General features: G+C 41.2%; 1 protein-coding gene across 6 annotated transcripts in view; it reads left to right on the forward strand.

Moving 5' to 3' along the window:
- Positions 1-9199, forward strand: part of dnmt3bb.1 (DNA (cytosine-5-)-methyltransferase 3 beta, duplicate b.1) — a 62456-nt gene extending 53257 nt beyond the window's left edge. For all 6 annotated transcript variants that reach the window (XM_021566506.3, XM_090203457.1, XM_090203455.1 and 3 more), the window contains 6 exons: positions 641-731; positions 1421-1569; positions 1780-1865; positions 2153-2222; positions 6822-6940; positions 7474-9199. In XM_021566506.3, the coding sequence (XP_021422181.2) occupies positions 641-731; positions 1421-1569; positions 1780-1865; positions 2153-2222; positions 6822-6940; positions 7474-7615 (657 nt within the window). In that variant the 3' untranslated portion in view covers positions 7616-9199. The remainder of the gene's footprint in view (positions 1-640; positions 732-1420; positions 1570-1779; positions 1866-2152; positions 2223-6821; positions 6941-7473) is intronic.
- Positions 9200-18021: the final 8822 nt, after the last annotated feature.

An 18021-nucleotide genomic window follows, 5' to 3' on the forward strand; every position in this document is an offset into this window, starting at 1 on the left:
CTCATGTGAAATTGAGTCAAAAGCTTTTATGAAATCAACAAAGCTTTGTTTGTTTGTTAGTAAGGGTGTGCAGGGTGAATATGTGGTCTGTCGTATGTTAATTTAGTAAAAAGACAATATGACATTTGCTCAGTAGAGGAAATGTAAGTGCCTGCTGTTAATGATAATGCAGAAGGTTTTCCCAAGGTTGCTGTTGACGCATATCCCACGGTAGTTATTGGGGTCAAATATGTCTCCACCTTTATGGATGGGGGTGATCAGTCCTTGGTTCCAAATATTGGGGAAGATGCCAGAACTGAGGATTATGTTAAAGTTTTTAGTGTAGCCAATTATAATTTGTGGTCTGTATATTTTAACATTTCATTTAGAAATCCATCAACACCACAGGCCTTTTTGAGTTGAAGGGTTTGTATTTTGTCCTGTAGTTCATTCAATGTAATTGGAGATTCCAGTGGGGGCTATATACTATCCTGTGTTGGGGTTGTTTGGTAATATGGATGGGGGAGGTGACGCTATGTAGGGATAGAGTAGAGGGGATTGGGAATGAGAAAATGCCCTGACTACAGATGGGTACAAATGTTGGGGCATTGACTTGTGTTACACTCAGTCTGACAGTAGGTGGTGCTGTTGTCTCACACAGATAGAAGAGTGGGGCCCATTTGACCTGGTGATAGGAGGAAGCCCCTGTAACGACCTATCTATCGTCAACCCCGCCAGGAAGGGACTGTACGGTAAGAAACTTCATAAAAAGTTATTAATTGGGCCTCCTGGCCGGCGCAGTGATCTAGGACACTGCATCGTTTGGCTGGTAGGGATATCCTTGTCTCATCGCGCACTAGTGACTCCTGTGGCGGGCCGGGCGCAGTGCACACTAACCAGGTCGCCAGGTGCACAGTGTTTCCTCTGACACATTGGTGCGGCTGGCTTCCGGGTTGGATGCGCGCTGTGTTAAGAAGCAGTGTGGCTTGGTTGGGTTGTGTATCGGAGGATGCATGGCTTTCGACCTTCGTCTCTCCCGAGCCCGTGCGGGAGTTGTAGTGATGAGACAAGATAGTAATTACTAACAATTGGATACCACGAAATTGGGGAGAAAAGGGGGTAAAAATTCACACACACAAAATAAATCTATTAATCTTAATCAAACTTAATAATAATTAATGTGTTACGAAGCATGCTTCACTTCACTCCAATTACACTCCATGTGTTACAGGCTGAAGTGGCAGGGAAGTAGTTCTTATAAAATGTCATTTCTATACATTCCCTCTTATATGCATAGTATAAACTTATACCTTGTTTTCCATATACATTAAAGGTACAGCAATCAAAGAGATATTTGCAATTGATATATATTGTTATTCAGTCAACATTGGACTGTATTAAAAATCTCCTAACGTGTTCTCCTGTCTGTCTGTCTGTCCAGAGGGCACAGGGAGGTTGTTCTTTGAGTTCTACCGCCTGCTGAGTGAGGCCAAGCCCAAGGAGGGCGAGGACCGCCCATTCTTCTGGATGTTCGAGAATGTGGTCGCCATGGGCGTCAACGACAAGAGGGACATCTCTCGTTTCCTCGAGGTTTGTTATATCCACAATATCAATACAATGCAAGTGACAATCTCAGAGGTCTTTGGCATTACTTCATTAGAGCGTTTTAGAAGTTGTTGTAGTCTTTATATGTCGTTGTGGACTCACAACATAACACAAAGGCGTTGTAAAGAGCGAAAATGTGTAACCCATGATAGATAGCTGTGGTATGTTAAATGTATATGTGTGTGTGTCCGACAGTGCAATCCAGTGATGATCGATGCCATTGAGGTGTCTGCGGCTCACAGGGCTAGGTACTTCTGGGGCAACCTACCAGGGATGAACAGGTGTGTGATGCCCACAGTCTACTTGTTTTCCTATAATAACACAGTCTTTCATATTCCTGTTTTTAATTTACAATACAAAAATGACCTAATTGCATGGTTGGTAACTACACAGTTATATCCTATGAATTAGTTTTACTTTGGTAGTTGTCAATTGTATTGAAATAAAGTAAATGCCAGAAAGTACACATGGTTACCAATTGAAATCTAGTGGAAACATTGCCGTAAAATAAATGGCCATTTATGGATATCTCGTATTCCATATCACATTACCATTGTTCATGTGCCAGGCCTCGGTGTGCATCTGGGATGGACAAGCTAGAGCTACAGGACTGTCTGGAACATGGCCGTGTGGCTAAGGTAACACTATCTACCTTTTCTTCACTCAGTGGAACTGGACAAAGATCAACAAGTGGTTTTATTTCAGTATATTACAATATACACTCAGTGGCCAGTTTATAAGGTACCCCCATCTAGTACCGGATGGGACCCCCCTTGGCCCCCAGAACATCCTGAATTCTCTGGGGCATGGACATGTTGCTCAATTGGTATTAAGGGGCCCAACGTGTGCCAGTAAAACATTCCCCACAACATTACACCATCACCACCAGGCTGTACCGTTGACACCAGGAAGGATGGGGCCATGGTCTCATGCTTACGCCAAATCCTGACTGCCATCAGCATGACGCAACAGGAACCGGAATTCGTCAGACCAGGCAACGTTTTTCCACTCCTCAATGTCCAGTGTTGGTGATCGCGTGTCCACTGGAGCCGCTTCTTCTGGTTTTTTAGCTGATAGGAGTGGAACCCAGTGTGTTCGTTATTTGCCTGTTTGCGGCCCGCCATTTAACTTGCTCGATTCTTGCCATTCTCCTTCGACCTTTCATCAAGTAGCGTTTTTTGCCCGCTGACTGTATGTTTGTCGCACCATTCTCGGTAACTCCTGTCGTACATGAAAAGCCCAGGAGGCCGGCCATTTCTGAGATACTGGATCCGGCACGCCTGGCACAGACGATCATACCACGCTCAAAGTTGCTTTGGTCACTCGTTTTGCCCATTCTAACGTTCAATCGAACAGTAACTGAGTGTCTCGATGCCTGTCTGCCTGCTTTATATAGCAAGCCACGGCCACATGAACCATTTTTGTGAATGAGATTTTGTAGCCAATAAACTGGCCACTGAGTGTATATTTCACAATATCCCACCGAAAACACACACTACATGATCAAAAGTATGTGGACACCTGCTCGTCAAACATCTCATTCCAAAATCATGGGCAATAATATGCAGTCGGTCCCTCCTTTGCTACACTAACAGCATCTACTCTTCTGGAAAAGCTTTCCACTAGATGTTGAAACATTGCTGCAGGGACTTGCTTCCATTCAGCCACAAGAGCATTAATGAGGTCGGGCACTGATGTTGGGTGATTAGGCCTGACTCTCACTCAGCATTCCAATTCATCCCAAGGGTGTTCGATAGGGTTCATTGAGGTCACGGCTCTGTGCAGGCCAGTCAAGTTCTTCAACACCAATCTCAACAAACCATTCCTGTATGGACCTCGCTTTATGCACTGGGGCATTGTCATGCTGAAACAGGAAAGGGCCTTCCCCAAACAGTTGCCACAAAGTTGGAAGCACAGAATCGTCTACAATGTCATTATATGTTGTAGCGTTAAGATTTCCCTTCATTGGAACCAAGGGGCCTAGCCCAAACCATGAAAAACAGCCCTAGACGATTATTCCTCCACCACCAAACTTGACCGTTTACACCACTCCAGCCGACACTTGGCATTGCACATGGTGAACTTAGGCTTGTGTGCAGCTGCTCGGCCATAGAAACCTTTTTCACAAAGCTCCCGACTAACTATTCTGGTGCTGAAGTTGCTTCCAGAGGCAGTTTGGGACTCGGTAGTGATTTTTGCAACCGAGAACAGATGATTTTTAAACGCTACGCGCTTCAGCACTTTCCGGTTCTGTTCTGTGAACTTGTGTGACTTCGCGGCTGAGCCATTGTTGCTCTTGGACTGTTCCACTTCACAATAACAGCACTTACAGTTGACCGAGGCAGCTCTAGTAGGGCAGAAATTTGGCGAACTAACTAGTTGGAAAGTGGCATCCTATGACGGCGTTACGTTGAAAGTCTCTGACCTCTTCAGTAAGGCCATCCAATGTTTGTCTATGGAGATTGCATGGCTGTGTTTCTTAATTTTTATACACCTGTCAGCAACGACTGTGGCTGAAATTGCCTAATCTACTAATTTGAAGGGGTTTCCACATACTTTTGTACATATATATTGTATATGCTATTACAGTACAGTACAGATATGAATAAAACCACACTCAGTCCTTCTGTGTCTCCTTCAATATATACAGTTCCGGTCAAGAACATCTTAAATAAGATATCTTAATCATATCCCCCACCAATTTTTTTTTTTAAATAGCATTTGTCCTTTCCTACTAGCACTTTATTGAGGAAAAATGTACTTTCTACAACTGTGATATGTGGTTATCTCACCTAGCTATCTTAATATGAATGCACTGTAAATCGCTTTGGATAAGAGTGTCTGCTAAGTGACTAAAATGTAAAGGTCAAATGTCATAGTCCCAAGGTCCAGAACAGACTATGGGAGATGCACAGTACTACATAGAGCCATGACTACATGGAACTCTATTCCACATCAAGAATCATGCAAGCAGTCAAATTAGATTTTTAAAAATGATAAAAAATACACCTTATGGAACAGCAGGGACTGTGAAGAAACCAGAGGTGGGACCAAGTCATTGTTTTACAAGTCACAAGTAAGTCTCAAGTCTTAGCACTCAAGTCAAGTCTCAAGTCTTAGCACTCAAGTCAAGTCTCAAGTCTTAGCACTCAAGTCAAGTCTCAAGTCAAGACCGACAAGTCTCAACTTCTAAACTGAGTTTCGAGTCCTAAACAAGTCATAATGTGCTCTTCACCAAATTTAATACCTTTTCATATTAGTAATAGTTAGTATATTACATTTACACAAATCATGAATGCTTTTAAAAAATATATATATTTATTACTTTCCAAATAAACTTTATATTTCCATGGAAATATATGGGTAGCCAGGAGAAAGACCGTGAGAAAGACTGTGCTCTCAGAGAATGAAAGGGAAAATTACAGTAATTGTTTTATAGATTTAAAAAAGACCCCCCCCCCCGTCACGATCGTCGTATTGAGGAGACCAAAGCGCAGCGTGGTGTGAATGCATGATTTAATGAAAGACGGAAAAACACGAAATACACACAAACAAACTAACAAGACGAACGTGACTGCTATCGAAACACTGTGCTAACATGCAGCATAACATAGACAATAACCCACGAAATACCCAAAGAAGATGGCTGCCTAAATATGGTTCCCAGTCAGAGACAGCTGCCTCTAATTGAGAACCAATCTAGGCAACCATAGACATACATAAACACCTAGATGGTAAACAACCCCATGAACCTACAAAAAAAACCTAGACAGTACAAAAACACATACATCACCCATGTCACACCCTGACCTAACCAAAATATATAAAGAAAACAAAGAATACTCAGGTCGGGGCATGACCCCCCCCCCCCCCCCCTCAATAGCGATTGACTATCGAGGATCGCTGTGAGGCGCAATCAGGCGATGTAGGCTTGTACACAATTGCCCAACCTTAACCCACACATACTCTCTGTATGTGGTTACAGTAGGCTAAGGTATGTCAATGGTTTTAGGAACAGCAGTAAAGTTGGGCAGGAATTTGGCTACCAACTGCCTAGCCAGTTGTAGCTCAATCTTGGTTGCAATGATCACATTCCCGCACTGACTGACTGTGTGGAGGGTCATTGATTTAACGTTACATTAGCCTACATGCTACACTAGCAAAGTTATAAATTATATAGCTGTCGGCTATATTAGCCACGATTCTTTGTGCAGCTTCAAATGTTGAACAAAGTTGGAAATTGTTGCCCCTCCGTCTGTAATTTTCGTTTTTTGTTGATACAGCGGCGTATTTATATCTGAAAATAATCATTTGGGGTATCATCTTTCCAAGCGCTCCATCTGAATTCACCCGCCGACGTTCCTCTGTACAGCCACGCACAACTTTTTCTCAGGTGGCACGATTTGATTGGCTGCTGTCCAGTTCAAACTGTAATCTGTTAAATGAAGAGTTGACACGCTGCACACTTTTTTTTAATAGCATCAATTTTATATTTGGGCTTGGGGAGGGTATCAAGAGGGTTCGAGTCAAAAGGCTCAAGTGCAAGTTAAGTCACGAGTGTCACGGCTGGCTGAAGGACTGGACCAAAATGACACCGACAAAACGAAGAACAGAAAACCAACCGTGAAGCTTTGGGCTATGTGCCCTGAACAACTACATAGTTAACTTCCCACAAAACAGGTGGGGGAAAAGGGTACCTAAGTATGGTTCTCAATCAGAGACAACGATAGACAGCTGTCCCTGATTGAGAACCATACCAGGCCAAGACATAGAAATACAAAACATAGAAAAAAGGACATAGAATGCCCACCCTAGTCACACCCTGGCCTAACCAAAATGGAGAATAAAAAGCCTACTATGGCCAGGACGTGACAACAAGTCATTGGTGTTAAAGTCAAAGTCGAGTTGCAAGTTATCATATTTCTGACTTGAGTCCAAGTCATGTGACTCGAGTCCACACCTCTGGAAGAGACACATGCATACACACACATGATAACATACACACGTACACATGGATTTTGTATTGTAGATATGTGGTAGTAGAGTAGTGGCCTGAGGGCACACACAAAATGTAAAATTGTATAACTGCCTTCCTTTTGCTGGACCCCAGGAAGAGTAGCTGCTGCCTTGGTCATTTCCACTTATTTTAGAAGAAATAGTGAATCGAGCAAGAGGGTCAATATTTTGATCGCATCTGTATAGTGTTAATATGGGTGTGTATTTTCTCTGTCCTGTAGTTTGGAAAGGTGCGCACCATCACCACGCGCGCCAACTCCATCAAGCAGGGCAAAGACCAGCACTTTCCCGTCATGATGAATGGCAAAGAGGACATTCTGTGGTGCACCGAACTGGAGAGGTGAGACCAATGATGTGTATAAACCCTGGATGACTAACAGGAAGAGCTGTATTGAAGCCACCGCGCAGCCATCTTGGTACTCCTCAATTGTAAAAGATTTTGGATACTATAGAATACGCTTTTGTTAATGTCTACATTCGATTTTGACACATTTATTCTATTACAAACACCTTCATGTATGCTTTTAAATTATATTATGTGAGCTAAACATAAAGATAATAACATTTTCCTTCATGTATTTTAGAGAGTACTAATGTTACTATCACCTCTGCAACAAACAAAAACTTAAATACACATTTTTGTCTTTAGAACATTTAATTCAAATACTGTAGAATTCCATGTATTCCTATGGAGGACTGGTCCTAAAAGGGTGTGCCAATATGCCCAACCGGTAGCTTCAAAGCCTCTCATTGGCTAATACATAGCATTAGCAATCCAGGTTTTATAAACACCATTGGGTGAGACCAAGACCCACAATTATATTCAGACTGTGCCGCTCACACGTTTGGAAACTAATCCTCTGTTCCCTCCAGGATCTTTGGCTTCCCGGTCCACTACACAGATGTGTCCAACATGGGCCGCGGTGCCAGGCAGAAGCTTCTGGGCAGGTCCTGGAGCGTACCTGTCATCAGACACCTGTTTGCCCCTCTGAAGGACTACTTTGCATGTGAATAGCGCCCTCCCTAACCAACCTCTCTGTAGTTCTAACTTGGCTTCAATCAGAAGTGCCCATGTCAAGTTAGACAATCTTGTTATCCCCTGGTAGGCAAAAGCCAAAGTGTTATTTTAGGGTTTTAAGGTTTTATACACTGCTTTTACTTTTTAACAAATGACTTCCCCTCATGTTGTCTTTGAGTGGATTTGTTGTAATCACAAAGTCAGACATATTTTTATGCCACACTGATTTTCTAAAACTAGAGAAAGTTTTATATAACAATGTATATAGATCTGTTTATCAATGAGTAGACATTTCTGTTTCATTTTCATGATGTCAACATTGGGAAATGTACGTGTTCTTCTCCCAAATGCCAATGTGAAGTAACACTTGAAACAATTCAATACAAACATGTCCAATCGAGCTGAGAGACAGAATAAAGAACGCTCCGTTCTCAGCCATGCCAAAATACATTTAAAAATGTACTGTGAAATCAATACAAAGACGTAATGACATCTCAATATTGGACATTTTGACATTTGTCATGTGCTACTGTTCTAAAGTATCCATATTCTTGAACTGGAAGTTAGTTTTTGCTTTCACCAAATATAAGTGAGAGTTACCTCATCATCCAGGACATCTGAAAACCCATCTTGGCTATCTGTACAAAAAGTCACTGGAATGTTTTATAGAAATGGTATACTTCATTTTTATACTGTATATATGAAAATGTTTACAAGATTTTAAAAATATTTGATTGGACTTTGGGAGTTTCATTGTCCTAATGTCATCTTAAATTTATATTTTTAAATCTGTACATTTCAGTGGTTGATAAACCCCAGTATAGTGCATAGATATCCTTCACCATTGTTAAAGTGCTCTGGACTTCAGATTGAAGTACAATATACACTTATTTTGTCTACTCATTTTGTCTACTCATTTTGTCTACTTTTGTAGCCCTTTTTTGTTTTGGTAAATAAATGTGGAGAGTTTGCTGTGCAGTTTTAAAATACTGGACATTTGTTTTACTGATTTTACATAGCATATGTTCACAGTGGAGACCTGCCAGTTATTTGTTTTTTACTGAGTACTACTCAGTACTACTCACTCGTTCATGGTGCCTTTTAGCAGTCTGTTCAAAGAGCTAACTTTAGTAAAACACTGACTATATGTCATAACCAGCACTTGCTTTACTTCAAAGGTTATTTTTAACTAAGATACCAAAATACATAAGATGTTTACATGCTTTATTAATAGCACTGTATCCTTGTCATTTTGATAAATGTCATACTTATGATTTTGAATATTCAAAATGTTTTTTCTATTCTTTTTATGACTACACCTTCAACATTTTTTGTTTTATATACTCAGATCGTCTGCTTACTTGCAACAAGAGCTGAAGTAGTAGCACAATATATACAGTGCCTTCAGAAAGTATTCATACTCCTTGATTTATTCCACATATTGTTGTGTTACAGCCTGAATTCTAAACGGATGAAATAGATTTTTTTCTACACATAATACCCCATAAAGACAAAGGGAAAACATGTTTTTAGACATTTTTGCACATTTATTGAAAATGCAATAAACCATTTACATAACTATTCACACCCCTGAGTCAATACTTTGTAGAAGCACCTTTGGCAGCGATTACAGCTGTGAGTATTTCTGGGTAAGTCTCTAAGAGCTTTCCACATCTAGATTGTGCAACATTTGCTCATTATTTTTACAATTCTTCAAGCTCTGTCAAATTGGTTGTTGATCATTGCAAGACAACCATTTTCAGGGTCTTGTCATATTTTTCCAAGTAAATTTAAGTCAAAACTGTAACTCGGCCATTTGGTCTTGTGTTTTAGGTTATTGTCCTGCTCATAGGTGGAGAGCAGACTGAACCAGATTTTGCCTGTGCTGAGCTCTATATTTTTTATCCTGAAAAACTCCCCAGTCCTTAACGATTACAAGCATACCCATAAGATGATGCAGTCACCACTATGCTTGGAAATATGGAGAGTGGTACTCAGTAATGTGTTGTATTGGATTTGTATTCAGGACAAAAATGTATTGCTTTGCCCACATTTTTTGCAGTGTTACTTTAGTGCCTTGTTGCAAACAGGATGCATGTTTTGGAATATTTTTATTATGTACAGGCTTCCTTCGATATCCAATGTCCCTTTTGTAAACACATGTTTATTCCTGAACTTATTTTGGCTTGCCTTAGCAAAGGGGTTCAATACTTAATGACTCAAGAGATTTCCGCTTTTCAATTTGAATTAATTTGTAAAAACATAATACCGCATTGACATTATGGGGTATTGTGTGTAGGCCAGTGACAAAAAGTGTAAAAAGTTGAGAGGTGTGAATACTTACTGAAGGCACTGTATAAGGCTTGCTTGAGATGTATTATTTTATCAAGCATTTTAGAGCATGATTAATTAATAGGCTTTTTTGTATGTTAGATTTGCAACATATTTTTATATACAGTGCCTTGCGAAAGTATTCGGCCCCTTTGAACTTTGCGACCTTTTGCCACATTTCAGGCTTCAAACATAAAGATATAAAACTGTATTTTTTTGTGAAGAATCAACAACGAGTGGGACACAATCATGAAGTGGAACGACATTTATTGGATATTTCAAACTTTTTTAACAAATCAAAAACTGAAAAATTGGGCGTGCAAAATTATTCAGCCCCCTTAAGTTAATACTTTGTAGCGCCACCTTTTGTTGCGATTACAGCTGTAAGTCGCTTGGGGTATGTCTCTATCAGTTTTGCACATCGAGAGACTGACATTTTTTCCCATTCCTCCTTGCAAAACAGCTCGAGCTCAGTGAGGTTGGATGGAGAGCATTTGTGAACAGCAGTTTTCAGTTCTTTCCACAGATTCTCGATTGGATTCAGGTCTGGACTTTGACTTGGCCATTCTAACACCTGGATATGTTTATTTTTGAACCATTCCATTGTAGATTTTGCTTTATGTTTTGGATCATTGTCTTGTTGGAAGACAAATCTCCATCCCAGTCTCAGGTCTTTTGCAGACTCCATCAGGTTTTCTTCCAGAATGGTCCTGTATTTGGCTCCATCCATCTTCCCATCAATTTTAACCATCTTCCCTGTCCCTGCTGAAGAAAAGCAGGCCCAAAGCATAATGCTACCACCACCATGTTTGACAGTGGGGATGGTGTGTTCAGCTGTGTTGCTTTTACGCCAAACATAACGTTTTGCATTGTTGCCAACAATGCCAGAGCACCTTCTGACCAGAGCACCTTCTTCCACATGTTTGGTGTGTCTCCCAGGTGGCTTGTGGCAAACTTTAAACGACACTTTTTATGGATATCTTTAAGAAATGGCTTTCTTCTTGCCACTCTTCCATAAAGGCCAGATTTGTGCAATATACGACTGATTGTTGTCCTATGGACAGAGTCTCCCACCTCAGCTGTAGATCTCTGCAGTTCATCCAGAGTGATCATGGGCCTCTTGGCTGCATCTCTGATCAGTCTTCTCCTTGTATGAGCTGAAAGTTTAGAGGGACGGCCAGGTCTTGGTAGATTTGCAGTGGTCTGATACTCCTTCCATTTCAATATTAGCGCTTGCACAGTGCTCCTTGGGATGTTTAAAGCTTGGGAAATCTTTTTGTATCCAAATCCGGCTTTAAACTTCTTCACAACAGTATCTCGGACCTGCCTGGTGTGTTCCTTGTTCTTCATGATGCTCTCTGCGCTTTTAACGGACCTCTGAGACTATCACAGTGCAGGTGCATTTATACGGAGACTTGATTACACACAGGTGGATTGTATTTATCATCATTAGTCATTTAGGTCAACATTGGATCATTTAGAAATCCTCACTGAACTTCTGGAGAGAGTTTGCTGCACTGAAAGTAAAGGGGCTGAATAATTTTGCACGCCCAATTTTTCAGTTTTTGATTTGTTAAAAAAGTTTTAAATATCCAATAAATGTCGTTCCACTTCATGATTGTGTCCCACTTGTTGTTGATTCTTCACAAAAAAATACAGTTTTATATCTTTATGTTTGAAGCCTGAAATGTGGCAAAAGGTCCAAAGTTCAAGGGGGCCGAATACTTTCGCAAGGCACTGTGTATATATATGATTTATATTTGGTGAAAAATACTTTCTCCAATAATACTGTACTTCCATTGTGCATTCAGATGTTTTTAAACTAAACGTGTTGTTTGAAGAGGGAGTTATTCTAAAAGATCTGTCTCCTATTTTTGTACTTGTGTACTGTTTGGAAATGCAGCAAGAAAGTATTTATTTTTACTCATATATGTTACTTCTTTCTATTCAATAAAAACGGCTTTAATTATGTTCTTTACTATGTTGGTTTTCCTTGTAATTTCAACAGTAAAACACTGTAGAATCCACTGTAAAATACCTTAAATGTGGTTTACAGCATTAATGCTGTAGATTGCACTGCATATGGGTAAAATGCTGAAAAATACTGTTATTATTTTAAGCCTGTAAAAATGACTCTTAGTTTATTTCTTTACAGTAGTACCTGCTAAGAAAAGCAACTTCTAATAGTCAAAACCGGCAGACCTGCCCTGAGAACAGTCTTGGTTTCAACAATGGGATACAGCGCTCTTTCTCTCTCACACACACCACAGATGTTTGGCTCTGAATTCATTATTCATGCAAAAAAAACATAGAAATGTGGCGAACTACAGTTTTGCTTGTGGGGTAGAATGCCCTTGCACCAAAGCATCACAACTTGTTGCACTACCACGACCTCATCCTGCAATTTGGGCGACTCATTAGTTTGTGGACACCAAGGTTTGAGAGCAAGCACTCCTGCTTCAAGGAGTGAGCCAGAAAACTTGTCTGGAAGCCACCTGTTATTCCAATCTTACTTATGCAGCTGCTAATTGTTCCCACGTAGTATTGAAGTTGTTGGTGTCATTAATTCATTTGAGGAGCAATTATTAATAACAACGCCATTCAGGGAGCTGTACAGTCAAAAGTGTTCACAAAGCAAAGCACTGTAGATGTTCAAAATTGTATACAAAGTAAAAACACACTAAAGGCCTTGTTCTAATGGGAGAAAATGATGGATACACATTTGGAAAGATCTCACTGATACTGGTCACAGAATCACATGTTCATTTTATTGTTGGGGTGTATCAGTCTGTGTCACTGATCAATGTCCGGGTGCATTTTATACCAGATTCTCTGATTAATTATGTGTGTGTTAATGAAGATAGTCTGAGTAATTATTACCCACTACCAATTTAGTGTCAGGTTTCTTTGTTTCCCTGCATCACTCAGTGTGTTCTCCTTAAACCAATGTTAGGTTGGAGGGTCTTCAAGGTGCAATTAAACACCAACTGCCCAAGTTGGAGACCGAGATGGTGAGATCTTTGTTGGTGCATCTGAGGGCAAATGTTGGAGTGGAGAATATTAAAGACCTTGAATATGTTCAGCCGGAGGACATAAAATACCATTTGACGCCAACACAGTGCCGGGAATTACTTCAGTCCTTCAACCAGAGGTGAGCTCTTGATTGATAAATGATAAATATTGATAAATATTTATGTAATTGTTATGAAAAAAGGTGCTATCTAGAACCTAAAATGGTTATTTGGCTGTCCCCATAAGGGAACCCTTTGAAGATCCCTTTTTGATTCCAGGTACATGTATAACCCTTTTGGTTCTAGGTAGAAATCTTCTGGGTTCCATGTAGAACCCTTTCCACAGAGGGTTCTCTGTGGAAAGGATTTCCAGACATTTCTGGGGGGAAGTTTCCAGACATTTCTGGGGGGGAATGGCCCTGGCCCTCACCCTCCGATCCAACAGGTCCCAGACGTGCTCAATGGGATTGAGATCCAGGCTCTTCATTGGCCATGGCAAAACACTGACATTCCTGTCTTGCAGGAAATCACACACAGAACGAGCAGTATGGCTGGTGGCATTGCCATGCTGGAGGGTCATGTCAGGATGAGCCTGCACGTGGGTATAAACAATGAGTCACCCACGTGGGTATAACCAATAAGGAGATGGCACGTGGGTACCTGCTTCTAAAAACCAATGAGGAGATGGGAGAGGCAGGACTTGCAGTGCAATCTGCGTCAGAAATAGAACTGATTTCTATTTTAGCACTTGGCAACGCAGACACTCGTTGGCACGCGCGAGCAGTGTGGGTGCAATAATTGAATAACATAGATTTCAAAATTTATTTTGCAATGCTCGCGTATGCGACGTGAGTGGTGTAGTCAGCCTTTAAGACACTGCATCTCAGTGCTAGTGGCGTCACTACAGACAACCTGGTTCAAATCCAAACTGTATCACAACTGGCCGTGATTGGATGTCCCATAGGGCGGCGCACAATTGGCCCAGCGTTGTCCGAGTTTGGCCGGTGTAGGCCGTCATTGTAAATAAGAATTTGTTCTCAACTGACTTGCCTCGTTAAATAAAGGTTAAATTAAAAAAAGTTGTTGCCATCCTGTACCTGTCCCGCAAGTGTGATGTTTGGATGTACCGATCCTGTGCATGTATTGTTACACGTGGTCTGCCACTGTGAGGATGATCAGCTGTCCATCCTGTCTCCCTATGGCGCTGTCTTAGGCACGTTCATGCAGATGAGCAGGGACCCTGGGCATCTTTCTTTTTGTGTTTTTCCGAGTCAGTAGAAAGGCCTCTTTAGTGTCCATAACTGTGACCTTAATTGCCTACCGTTTGTAAGCTGTTAGTCTCAATGACCGCTCCACAGGTGCATGTTCATTAATTGTTTATGGTTAATTGAACAAGCATGGGAAACAGTGTTTAAACCCTTTACAATGAGTGAAGTAATTTGGATTTTTACGAATTATCTTTGAAAGACAGGGTCCTGAAAAGGGGACGTTTCTTTTTTTTTGCTGAGTTTAGTTAGTTTGCCCTCAAAAGAAATGGTTTATGCTACGAGGGAGCGAGACATGTGCAATAAAATGGACGGAAATGACAAAAATACATAAAAGTACAGAAATATTCAAATGTTTGTAAGGGTTTTCTTACGAGGAGGAGTAGTATGAAAGATCAGAGGACCAAAATGCAGCGTGGTAAGTGTCCATAATGTTTTCTAATAAAGACAATAGAACACTCGACCAAAACAACGACGTGAATATACAAAATCGAAAACAGTACTGTGTGGACCAACCACTCACACGGAAAACAAACACCCACAACCCAAAAGTGAAACCCAGGCTACCTAAGTATGATTCTCAATCAGGGACAACAATTGACAGCTGCCTCTGATTGAGAGCCATACTAGGCCGAACTCAAAAACCAACATAGAAAAACAAACATAGACTGCCCACCCAACTCATGCCCTGACCATACTAAAACAAAGATATAATAACAGAACTAAGGTCAGAACGTGACAATGTTTCTGAAAATTAGCTGTTTGTCCTCTTGTGCTGGTATGGAGTGCAGCGCATAGCCTAACAGCATTTTTCTTCTTTGTATTTTTTAAAAGAAAATGAAGAATGGATAGGACACTTGTCCTCCTTCAAGCATCAGTGACCTCCAGGAACAGTAGCCTATCCTTTTCACCAAGTTATGGCTCTGCGACCACTTCAATACTTGTGATTGACAGTCACCTGACTCAAGCTCTCCTGAACAAGGGTAAGAGAATTTTCTACTTTTTTAAAAGCCAAAAGACCAAGTTGAGGAGAGAGATCCAGTGTCTGCTGAATGAAATCGACGGTTACATAAAAGGCAATGATGATCTAACTGCCACTGCTGCCATTCTTCTGTTGATGACCCACTTCAAAGAGAAGGACGAGTCTCTGTTCCTCTTGGCAGATGTAAGGAATAGTATTTTTATACTTAGAAAGTTAATATGATTAATGGTGTTTATACTGTACTATTACACATGATTTGAATATTTTCTATATGTATGTTTTGTGATTTTAGGTCGCTGCATCTCAGGTTGATGTTGAGGCGCAAATTCCTTTGCCAGACACACCAAGGCTGATCATGCTTGGTAATACATTTATTTGATTTAAGGTGGAACAGAAATATATAGTATTGTGGTACCTATCTAGAGATGTCTAGTAAGTATACACTAACACCCTTACTTTTGTGTATTTCAAGAAATCCATCCTCAAAATGGATGGTGTCGATCGGGGGGAGAGTGGTCTGTGTTTTGGACAGTGAGTCCAACTTTGCTGCTGCCCTCTGTGCTCTTCAGCACTTTCTATGTTTTTAACATAGAATACCAGGAGTCGACCTCTGCAACCTTGGAGCTGATACAGAGGTAAGCATTGAACATTCATTAATCCAACACTTACATTTAGCATTTGTTAGTTACATTGCAATGATATTCCTTATTGTTTGTGTACTTTTTCCACTCAAACACGTTCAGGTCTGCGAGAAAGCGTGTAACATGTGGGTCAATTGGCAATGGCTTCCTCAGAACGACCTTTCCGGTCTTGCGGCTCACTTCTGCTTTCGCTGTGAATTTGGTTCCTTCAGGGTTTATTCGAACCAAGGAACCTGCACAACCCAACATGGAATACATTAAATCAGTTGAGGCATTGAAAATGATCTGCTTGCTCCATCCCAGAGCCTGTGTTGGCTTGTGGTAGCGTGCTACTCTGGCTCCAGTCTAGCCCTGCTTGCTCCTTTCTATCCGTCCTTCTCTCAGACCCTTTTTCTCTCGATCTCTCTTTCTCTCATTTCTTTCTCAAAGACAGGCAGGCAAGCAGTTCTTGTTGTAGTTTTTTGTCAAAATGTCTTCATTTTCTACTGTTGTTTTCCTATTTTTCATTGATCTGTTTAGATTTAATTTTTTTCTTACATAATCCTGTATTTTCAAGAATGCCCTATTCTGATGTCTTGTTTTGTGTATGGTGAAGTACATTATTGGCCAGTATTTGTCAATGTTCTTATCACTGTCTCTCTCTCTGTCTCTCTCTCTCCCCTACTATCTGGAGTTGTAATGTTGCTCTGTTCAAATGTTGTTATTTGTGGTTAAAGTGCAATTCATGTGAAATTCCTATTATGAATTTGAATAAATATATTTGTACACATTGTTTTTCTTACAATATTACATTTCAGGGAGGTGTCTTCTAAAGACAACTTGCAATGCTGCTTAGTACTGTAAAATAATTGTATATTACTGTAAGTATTCTCCTGTAAATTTACAGCATTATACAGGCACCACATTGACAAACTGGCCCTTGGTTCTCAAGGGCTATATCGCATTTTTCTACAGCTGGCCATGCTTTCCACCTGGCTACCCATAACCCGGTCAACAGCTCTGCACCCCCCACAGCAACATGCCCAAGCCTCGCCATTTCTCCATCACCATAGCTGATGTTCTGAAAGAGCTGCAAAATCTGGATCCCTACAAATCAGCTGGGCTAGACAATCTGACCCTCTCTTCCAAGCCAAGTTAACAAACAGATTACCAAGCCTTTTTGAATCCCACCGTACCTTCTCCGCTATGCAATCTGGTTTCAGAGCTGGTCATGGTTGCACCTCAGCCAAGCTCAATATCCTAAACGATATCAGAGCAGCTCACAGTAATCTGTGAGCTGCTCTGACAATTGGTGCTTAAAACTAGTGAGGGAGATAAGTGTTTCCAGTTTCAAAGATTTTTGTAGTTCGTTCCAGTCATTGGCAGCAGAGAACTGGAAGGAGAGGCGGCCAAAGAAAGAATTGGTTTTGGGGTGACCAGAGAGATATACCTGCTGGAGCGCGTGCTACAGGTGGGTGATGCTATGGTGACCAGCGAGCTGAGATAAGGGGGGGACTTTACCTAGCAGGGTCTTGTAGATGACATGGAGCCAGTGGGTTTGGCGACGAGTATGAAGCGAGGGCCAGCCAACGAGAGCGTACAGGTAGCAATGGTGGGTAGTATATTGGGCTTTCGTGACAAAACGGATTGCACTGTGATAGACTGCATCCAATTTGTTGAGTAGGGTATTGGAGGCTATTTTGTAAATGACATCGCCAAAGTCGAGGATGGTCAGTTTTACAAGGGTATGTTTGGCAGCATGAGTGAAGGATGCTTTGTTGCGAAATAGGAAGCCAATTCTAGATTTAACTTTGGATTGGAGATGTTTGATGTGGGTCTGGAAGGAGAGTTTACAGTCTAACCAGACACCTAGGTATTTGTAGTTGTCCACGTATTCTAAGTCAGAGCCGTCCAGAGTAGTGATGTTGGACAGGCGGGCAGGTGCAGGCAGCGATCGGTTGAAGAGCATGCATTTAGTTTTACTTGTATTTAAGAGCAGTTGGAGGCCACGGAAGGAGAGTTGTATGGCATTGACGTCTGGAGGTTAGTTAACACAGTCTCCAAAGAAGGGCCAGAAGTATACAGAAGTACACCTCTGTGTAGAGGTGGATCAGAGACTCACCAGCAGCAAGAGCGACATCATTGATGTATACAGAGAAGAGAGTCGGTCCAAGAATTGAACCCTGTGGCACCC

The sequence above is a fragment of the Oncorhynchus mykiss genome, chromosome 16, assembly GCF_057628025.1.
Source record: "Oncorhynchus mykiss isolate SJ-2025 chromosome 16, ASM5762802v1, whole genome shotgun sequence".
Classification (NCBI taxonomy): Eukaryota; Metazoa; Chordata; class Actinopteri; order Salmoniformes; family Salmonidae; genus Oncorhynchus; species Oncorhynchus mykiss.